Source organism: Oncorhynchus keta, chromosome 1, assembly GCF_023373465.1.
Source record: "Oncorhynchus keta strain PuntledgeMale-10-30-2019 chromosome 1, Oket_V2, whole genome shotgun sequence".
NCBI lineage: Eukaryota > Metazoa > Chordata > Actinopteri > Salmoniformes > Salmonidae > Oncorhynchus > Oncorhynchus keta.
Genome location: NC_068421.1, coordinates 30,042,152 through 30,051,782, shown reverse-complemented (window position 1 = coordinate 30,051,782; position 9,631 = coordinate 30,042,152). Strand labels below are relative to the sequence as shown.

The following is a 9,631-nucleotide window of genomic DNA, read 5'->3' as shown; positions in this document are numbered from 1 at the left end:
GTCCCCAAGGAGAGGTTTAAGAACCACTGGTTTTAAAGACATACCAGTCAAGCGACAAATAGCTGCAATCCATTGGCATGGATTTTCAGACCCAGCCTCCCCCTTTTTGCTCCAAACATAACAATGGTCATTATGGCCAAACAGTTCTATTTTTGTTTCATCAGACCAGAGGACATTTCTCCAAAGAGTACGATCTTTGTCCCCATGTGCAGTTGCAAACCGTAGTCTGGCTTTTTTATGACTGTTTTGGAGCAGTGGTTTCTTCCTTGCTGAGCGGACATTCAGGTTATGTTGATATAGGATTTGTTTTACTGTGGATATAGATACTTTTGTACCGGTTTCCGCCAGCATCTTCACAAGGTTCTTTGCTGTTCTGGGATTGATTTGCACTTTTCGTACCAAAGTACATTCATCTCTAGGAGACAGACTATCATTTCTGAGCGGTATGATGGCTGCGTGGTCCCATGGTGTTTGTACTTGCGTACTATTGTCTGTACAGATGAATGTGGTACCTTCAGGCGTTTTGAAATTGCTCCCAAGGATGAACCAACCTTGTGGAGGTCTACAATTTTTTTTCTGGGGTCTTTGCTGATTTATATTGATTTTCCCATGATGTCAAGCAAAGAGGCACTGAGTTTGAAGTTAGGCCTTGAAAAACATCCACAGGTACACCTCCAATTGACTCAAATGATGTCAATTAGCCTATCAGAAGCTTCTAATGCCATGACACCATTTCCTGGAATTTTCCAAGCTGTTTAAAGGCACAGTCAACTTAGTGTATGTAAACTTCTGACCCACTGGAATTGTGATACAGTGAAATAATGTCTAAACAATTGTTGGAAAAATTACTTGTGTCATGCACAAAGAAGATGCCCTAACCAACTTGCCAAAACTATAGTTTGTTAATTAACAAGAAATTTGTGGAGTGGTTTAAAAGCGAGTTTTAATGACTAACCTAAGTGTATGTAAACTTCCGACTTCAACTGTATCTTAAGTCCATTAAAGGGACAATAATGTTTGTATTATGGTGTTATTTTGCTTACTGATGTTGTCCATTCCATAGACGTCTTTTGAGAATATCAATCTCCTTCACTGTGGCCACTTTGATCTCCTCGATCTCTGCAGCCGAGATCTTGTCAGAAGGAGTGATGTCGATGATCTTGACTGCATAGTCCTGAGGCTCAAGGACAGGAAAAACAAACGTCAACAAACAGAATCTTATCTAAAGGTAGTAAGTTACATCACTCATATTTCACGTTCTGATTTTATTTGTACAGATGAATACTTAAGTGGAACTGCACTTATTAGATGTGTTCCAGAACAAAGAAACAATGGCAATGTGCCCCTCCAGGGATTTGAACCGACAACCCTCTGATCATCACTCTATTCACTTTATAGGATGTAATCTCAGACACCCAGAACTAAAATCTTGTGTAATTGCGTCAGTCACTATTAAATTCTGGGGGGAGCATGGAGGTACTATAATTAGAGGGTAAACGTGTTAGAAAATGTACTGACGAAACTAGCGAAGTCTCAATCTCTCTAAATTGATACTCTGTCAGTTTTGGGCCAGTCTATAGGCAAAATGTCCCCTTCCCGAATTTCAAAAATGCAAAATCATGATTTGTCCAAATGATAAGCGACAAATAATCTGCGTACCAGAACCAAGTTCTCATTAGTCGTCGAATTCCAGTCTGTCGACAGATGCACATAACACATGGTAGTAGCATCTGTCCACGAGATTATATAGGACGTAATACAAACCTAAGTAAACCAATACAGGACACAATGTGTATCTAATGCAGAACATTTACTTGAGCTAAAATCTCACAAGGCTGAGACTGATTGTCTATCCCTGTCAGATAGATATTTAAATATTTGAAGCACAGCTTTATATATTAAGGTAGCCTCTACAACATGTTCATCCTTACCATTTTCTTTTTGAGAAACCTCTTCTAATGTAGGCCTACACCATATAATGACAAAGCTGCATTAGGCCACAAAAGCAAATACCTCTCAGCATATTGAAATGCAGGTGTTCTCTCAGTGTGCAGGAAACTGACATGATAATACAAGGGATGTGTATGTTATGCAATACTATACGGTGCGCTTTTGTGTGACCATGTCAGAGCCCACTGGCCCAATCAGAACAGTGGTATAGTGTGTCACCAGGAGTAATGGCTAACTTATTCACACACACCCATGGTTAGGGGGTGTGTCCACTTCAAAACAACACTCTAAGGACATAAAGTGCACATACAATAGCTAGGTTGGAGTACTGTACATACTATAATACATTATCTCGTGATGGGATCTGGATTTGAGGTTTATCATCAAGGTTTTCGTAAAGGCAAATGGTTAGCTTGTGCTGACATGGGTAGAATGGCTCGGTTCGTTGGAGTATGGTGTTGGCAACACCAGGGTTATGGTGTGTTTTATTCCCATGTGGCCCACATACTGCATGTGTTTTTTTATGTACATAACACTACAATGAATTGTCTCCTCTGATCTGTCCTGTCTTTGTTACATTTTTGTGAATTGTTGTGTGAATCCGAGTGGGATGACATGTCTCTACTAGCTGACCAATGACTGGTAGTGTTCAGTGCCAAGACCTTGGTCCTAAAACATGTTCAAATGAACACTGCCCGGCTCAACAATGCAGTTTAGTTACGTAATGGCATACCGCTCGACTAACAAACTGCACACAGTGACATAAAGGATGTCACTGATGACAGGCTTTACTAGTGAGTTCACAGAACCCCAAACTCTCTTCCATAACCAGTCTAGACTGAGGTGAGGTTAGTGTGTGTTTAGAGTTGGACATCTCATTGAATTGGTTATTTTGTTTAGAGTTTCATTTCTGTGGAGATTATTTATGTTCTAGTCTGGTCCCAGATAATATGGTCATTGTGATGCATTGCCAAACATTGTTGAGTTGACATGCAAGTTTGTTACGGGTGTGCAACACAAACAGATCTGGAGCCAGGCTATTTCTATGCAGTGAATGAATAGAAAATGGGTTCATGCTCTTTTTACCTCCTGCGAGGTTCATGTCAACAATCCCATATGACATACAAATGATACCATACCTTCCCGGATCTCATTGGGTTCATATTTGCCATAGAACTCCTGAGCTCCCACCAGATCCGGGATCTCGTCCTCTTTGGTCATGTTGGCGTGACTGGTTATCTAGGGCTACTAGACTACTGTACTGATGCTGCTGCCCACAAGCTGAAGAAAAAACACAGCAGGTAATATACAGGGCAAAGTCACTTTATCATTGAACTGAGCTGCATGTGTGAAGTTGTTTGCCCTTTTAACAAAACATGTAATACATTTATCAAAGCTAACAAAGTGAAATGTTTAACATTAAGTAAAAATGTAATTCCCCAAAAATAATTCCATTCCGAACTCTTTAACAGCAATATAAGTAAGCACATAGGAGACAATTTGATGTAGGTTTTTGATGACAGTAGCCCTATTGTTTTGAAAACAATGGTTGTATAAAATAAACACACAGGAGGCATTTGCAAACGTCAAATGGACCCTTTAATGATTGGGTCTGGATATAGGTCTAATAAACAATAGCTAGGTTGGAGACCCGGGATAGAGATGCAGATGCCATGTTGAACTGGTGTAAATGCTGTCTATGTACTGACATTTCGAAGCGCCCCCCGCGGGTAGCCATGAAGAGGGAAAGAACGTGTGACAGAATGTAGACATATCTATGCTATTTCACACTAGGTAATTCATAAACCCATGACAATATAAAAAATAAACATTGATTTCGTTCACGCGTTATGCCGAAACTAGGATACTGGTAATGTTCGACTAGCTAAACTGGTTGCAGTTATACACGTGTCGCTTAAACCAGTTAACAAGTCGGACATGTCTGAATTTCTTAGTTCCGACTAGCACGTGAATTAAATCGGCATTATATAATGATTACATGTTAGTTAAAAATATTCCAAAAGTGTCCAATATATTTCAGAAATAATATTTGTAATATATTATATGGACTGATAAATGTAACCATTAGTAGATAGGAGTTGTCATCATGCAAGCGAGCGTTGCATTCTGTGGGATACACGACGAGACAATATTGTTCCGTCAGTGAGCATCGTCAGTCTTTGTCACACGTTGATAGAAATTAGGCTAACCGACTGAACATCAAGTCATTTTGGAGAAACAAATCAGCCATAATTGCTGTCTTACATTTGGCTCCTATCAACATTTGCCATTTTAAATAGCAATCTTGTCAAGTTGAACAAACACGACATTCTTACGATCAACACTTACCGTATCAAGAGCAAAGGCACTCAACGCGTGTACACATCTTCTTGATGAAATAACACACGGGTTTACATTCTCACCTGTGACAGCCCCCCCCCCCCCAAAAAAGATTCCTCTCTGCTCGATCCCCTTCAGTTTGCATGCAACAATCGTATAAAACTGGGCATACCAACTGGCACATAAATAGACGTACTGTAGTAGTAAACCTCCAATAAAAATAACTGCATGTTCTTCTTGCTGTAGCCTAGCGTTACTTAAGACAAATGTTCCACAATGATTGATGATCCAATTTATTTAACACTGCATCACATTATCAGGGATAGGAGAATGTGATTCAGAAGTGTCTTTAATGTGAAGAGCTTTATTAGATCCTAAACTTGTTACAAGCAAATTGCGACTGTACAACCCTAATCCAGATAAGGAAATGGGTGGACCAAGGGAATATCTACCAACAATTAAGTTTACATTGTGATCTGTGAGGGAGTTAGCCTGGCATCCGAACGGATTTCACACACTACTTTCAGTCTGCTTTAACCAGGCTATGAGGGAATATTACTGTTAAAATACATCAGGTAGATTTTACAACTAATCTTGTCCCCAGCCGGCTGAGACTAGGGACCAGACTTATTGACAACAGGCGTGTGTATTCATTACGATTCTGTAGCAAAACATGGTCGGTTACAAAACGTTTTACAACCAAAAGCGTTTACTCCCAAAGGAAAACGTTTTGCAACGAAAACAAGTTTCTATTAGATAAATTCAGGTAGGTCCCGTTACATTCCGTTTGCTCTGGTTGGTTCATAAAGGTAAACAGTTTGTTACAATACGCAATGAATACACCCCATGTTTAAGCATTAAAGACAATCAAACGTGTAGTTTATTTTTTTGCATGTTTTCATTTGAAATGACTTACAAGCTTCAGCATCAACCCTAGAAGAATGTTTTTAAATTGTCCATATATGATTAACAGTTATTTGATCAAGTGCCAAAACAAAGCAAAGTCTATCAAGTGTTTGTAAATTACTTCTTTAATAGTATTGTGTGTGTATGTCCAGCGTTGCTGGGGTTGTTTGTCTCTCAGGACATCCCTGTGGAGGAAAAATACAAAATTACATTAGGGAAATTGTACATTGTCATTTTTATTGATAAGAGGATTCCAGAGGCAATGCATGGCAGAAGCACAACCAAGATCAACATTAAAGAAAAATTGTGAAATAAATAGTAACTCCCTAACTGGGAATGGAGGACAGTCCTTACTCACAGTGAAATCAAATGTGAGAGCCTGGCATGAGCACCTACACATTTCATGATTTAATGTCCCATAGTTCTGCATCACCCTGTGGCCACTCAGTGTATTGCATATATTTGTGGTTAAAGCTCTTGGGCCAAGAATATTAAGTGGGACCTTGTAACTATGACAAAATACATTAGTGGGCCTAGGTACAGTTTGAGTGGTGTTCAACAAATGAGGTCAGTTGACTCAAGTCAGTCTTAATAAAATGAATACCTGACACCTACAGAACACTAGTCTGGTTCCTCGATAAAGAACAGTCGCTGCCATAACTTTATAAATTCAGCAAAAAAAGAAACATCCTCACTGTCAACTGCATTTATTTTCAGCAAACTAAATATTTGTATTTACATAAGATTCAACAACAGACAAACTGAACAAGTTCCACAGACATGTGACTAACAGAAATGGAACAATTTGTCCCTGAACAAAGGGGGTGGTGGGTCAAAATCAAAAGTAACATTAAGTACTTTCAAGCGCATCTCCTCCTCATGGACTGCACCAGATTTGCCAGTTCTTGCTGTGAGATGTTACCCCACTCTTCCACCAAGGCACCTGAAAGTTCCTGGACATTTCTGGGGGGGAATGGCCCTAGCCCTCACCCTCCAAGCCAACAGGTCCCAGATGTGCTCAATGGGATTAAGATCCGAGCTCTTAGCTGCCCATGGCAGAACACTGACATTCCCGTCTTGCAGGAAATCACACACAGAACGAGCAGTATGGCTGGTGGCATTGTCATGCTGGAGGGTCATGTAAGGATGAGCCTGCAGGAAGGGTACCAATTGAGGGAGGAGGATGTCTTCCCTGTAACAGTGTTGAGATTGCCTGCAATGACAAGCTCAGTCCGATGATGCTGTGACACAACACCCCAGACCATGACGGACCCTCCACCTCCAAATCAATCCCACTCCAGAGAACAGGCCTCAGTGTAACACTCATTCCTTCGACGATAAACGCAAATCCGACCATAACCCCTGGTGAGAAAAATAACGCGACTCGTCAGTGAAGAGCACTTTTTCCAGTCCTGTCTGGTCCAGCGACGGTGGGTTTGTGCCCATAAGTGACATTTTTGCCGGTGATGTCTGGTGAGGACCTGCCTTACAACAGGTCTAGAAGCCGTCAGTCCAGCCTCTCTCAGCCTACTGCGGACAGGCTGAGCACTGATGGAGGGATTGTGCGTTCCTGGTGTAACTAGGGCAGTTGTTGTTCCCATCCTGTACCTGTACCACAGGTGTGATGTTCGGATGTCCCCATCCTGTGCAGGTGTTGTTACACGTGGTCTGCCACTGCGAGGACGATCAGCTGTCTGTCCTGTCTTAGGCGTCTCACAGTACAGACATTTCAATTTATTACCCTGGCCACATCTGCAGTCCTCATGCCTCCTTGCAGCATGCCTAAGGCACGTTCACGCAGATGAGCAGGGACCCTGGGCATCTTTATTTTGATGTTTTTCTGAGTCCGTAGAAAGGCCTCTTTAGTGTCCTAGTTTTCATAACTGTGACCTTAATTGCCTACTGTATGTAAGCTGTTCCACAGGTGCATGTTCATTAATTGTTTATGGTTCATTGAACAAACATGGGAAACATGGTTTAAATCCTTTACAATGAAGATCTGTGAAGTTTTGGAATTTTACCAATTATCTTTGAAAGACGGGGTCCTGAAAAAGGGATGTTTATTTTTTTGCTGAGTTTATTAATCCTATTCCAAAAGGTGACAGTGACACCAGGTAAGGCAAGCAATAGGCAACAAGTCAGTTGATCAAATCTAATGAATGCATAAAATGGTCATGATAGAACATCACTATTTAAAACTTTCAGGGATATATAAAAGCACCCTCTTTTTCACAAATATGTCCAGTAACAGCTAAGATTGTATTAACACACACTTTTAGACTCACCATTTGAGAACTTGCACTGCTTGAGCACCTCGCTGAAGCCCTCACAGAGTTTCAGGTCGCTCTGGTTCTGAGCACACTCAATAAACTGCTTGAGCTCATATGAGCAGGATCCATGCTGTGGTGCAGGCTCCTGCTGGAACATGGACTGGGGCTGCTGCTGATACTGGGCTGGCTGGTACATGGGAGTTGGCTGTTGGTACTGCTGCTGGTACTGCTGGGGCTGCTCCTGAGAAACAAAGCATTGGAGGTTAGTGTTGATGTTATTCTCAACTATTTAGATGCTCTTTAAGGCCTGGCACAGGGTATAATCCTAAATGGCTTATCCTCTCTCTGACTCACTCATACTCATCACTACTAACTGGGCTACATGACACAAAGCCACTTCAATCCCATGGCCCTGTCACTCACAGTGACTAAGCAGTGATCACCTACCTGGTAGGTGACATCAGGCTTGGCAGCCTCTTGGCTTCCTCCGCCCCCACCCATTCCTCCAGTCATTGCGTGGCCGATCATGTGCCCTGCGGCTGAGCCAACGGCTACCCCAGCGGCTGTGGTGGCCATCTGCGCAAACATGCCTGGCTGCCGGGGGGCAACAGCGGCTGGGGCAGCCATGGCGGACGGGGGGGCATGGGCAGGCGCTGGGGCGTAGGATGGTGGTGCAGCCCTGGCCATGGGGGGTGGCGGTGGAGCCATCCTGTTTTTTAAGAGAGTGCGTTCATTACATGAGCAATCAAGTGACAACACTCACTGAAGAACTTGAATTAAGTCCATGAACAGCATCAACCTCAGTAAATTATTCTGGGCCAATTCAGTAACATAGATCAAATTAAATTAGGGTAGTGTAAACATTAGCCTACCAGATATTTATTCAGTACATTTAGTTACTTGTCGTATTATTATTATCAGTTTCACCTAACGTCACCAGCAGTGTCTAGCAAGCTAGCTAGTAGTTGTGCCAGCTGCCTAGCTAGCTAGCCCAAAATACCATATTTATATCTAACTACTATATTTGTTATCTTGCTAACGTTAGATGACTATTATAACACATTTGAAATACAGACACCACATGAAATATAGACTAGGGAAATTATACAAGCCTTGCGAGCAAGTAAAATCAGGCAACTAGCGTTAGTAAATTTAGCATCACGTTAGCTAGCTGGCAATGCGTTGTTAATGTCATGACTTTGTCAATTTTCATACCGGGCTGGAGGGGCCATCCTTGACGTCCGGCTTCTACTTCCTCTTGGCATTTTTTATAAAGATAGCGAGCTAGTCAAATATAACAAGAAAAGTACTTCGTATTTGAAGAAAGCAACTCAGTACAGTAGCTAATGTGTCTGTGTCTAATCGACCTTCGTAGGACTAAAAAGGACTGCTGTTCCGGAAGTTTCTAAGTGTCACGTCATATTTTGTACGTGTAACTTCCGGTGAATCTTTTGTAATCTGTTGTAATATGTAGCCTTTCATAATCATGACTCCGTGCCAAAAAAAACGTTACGTATGTAAGGCTAGCTCATGACGCTAAGTATTCTCTGATATATATTTTGTGGTTTAGCATATTAAATTTTCGAGTGCTGAAAAAAATCTAATCTCCAGTGCCCAGTGAAGTTCTGGAAATGCAGTTTTTCTATCTTTCCACGAGATGTTGCCCTTGGACATTGAATTTCCGTTTATGCAAGTGTGAAACTTTTTGGTGGGGAGTTAACAGTGCATTTGTATTTTCAATGTCAAAGACTTGACATGGAAGAAGTATTATTATTATTAGCATTAGCATATTAATTTATTTATTCTAGCCTACATAGGCCAATATTTGTTTTTAAGTCAATTAAATAAAGCATTGAATCCTAATGGTGGTGGAAGAGTTGGTGGTGGAGCAACCTGGACTCAGGTGTAGACATAACATAGAAAATGTACATCTGAGATACTCAAACTAGTATGATATGTTATGTTTCTTATGGTATATTAATTAGTGGATGTTCATCATCCATTTTGTATGATATGTTATGAATTCCAGTTCGTGTGATATGTTACGAATTGCAATTTGTTGTGGCGAGGTGGCTAATGCTAACTTTAGCTAGGCGAGGGGTTAATGTTAGGAGGTTAAAGTTGCTAATTAGCTCAAATACGAAAGTTGTCCATGATGAGATGAG

The 9,631-nt window shown here is 41.2% G+C and overlaps 1 protein-coding gene across 1 annotated transcript; it reads right to left on the bottom strand.

Annotated features, from left to right (window-relative positions):
* Positions 1-4,567: 4,567 nt before the first annotated feature.
* Positions 4,568-8,882, bottom strand: LOC118368623 (coiled-coil-helix-coiled-coil-helix domain-containing protein 2-like). Its single transcript, XM_035752925.2, has 4 exons — positions 8,682-8,882; positions 7,914-8,175; positions 7,482-7,707; positions 4,568-5,381 (listed from the first exon to the last, which is right to left on the bottom strand). Exons 1-4 carry the CDS (start codon positions 8,729-8,731, stop codon positions 5,371-5,373), a joined length of 549 nt encoding a protein of 182 aa, XP_035608818.1. The 5' UTR covers positions 8,732-8,882; the 3' UTR covers positions 4,568-5,370.
* Positions 8,883-9,631: the final 749 nt, after the last annotated feature.

Coding starts and splice junctions, on each gene's coding strand:
- LOC118368623 (XM_035752925.2), bottom strand. CDS start 8,731: ATGCCAAGAGGAAGTAGAAGCCGGACGTCAAGGATGGCCCCTCCAGCC. Junction 8,176..8,681: donor AGGATGGCCCCTCCAGCCCG/GTATGAAAATTG, acceptor CTTAAAAAACAG/GATGGCTCCACCGCCACCCC. Junction 7,708..7,913: donor AGCCTGATGTCACCTACCAG/GTAGGTGATCAC, acceptor TTTGTTTCTCAG/GAGCAGCCCCAGCAGTACCA.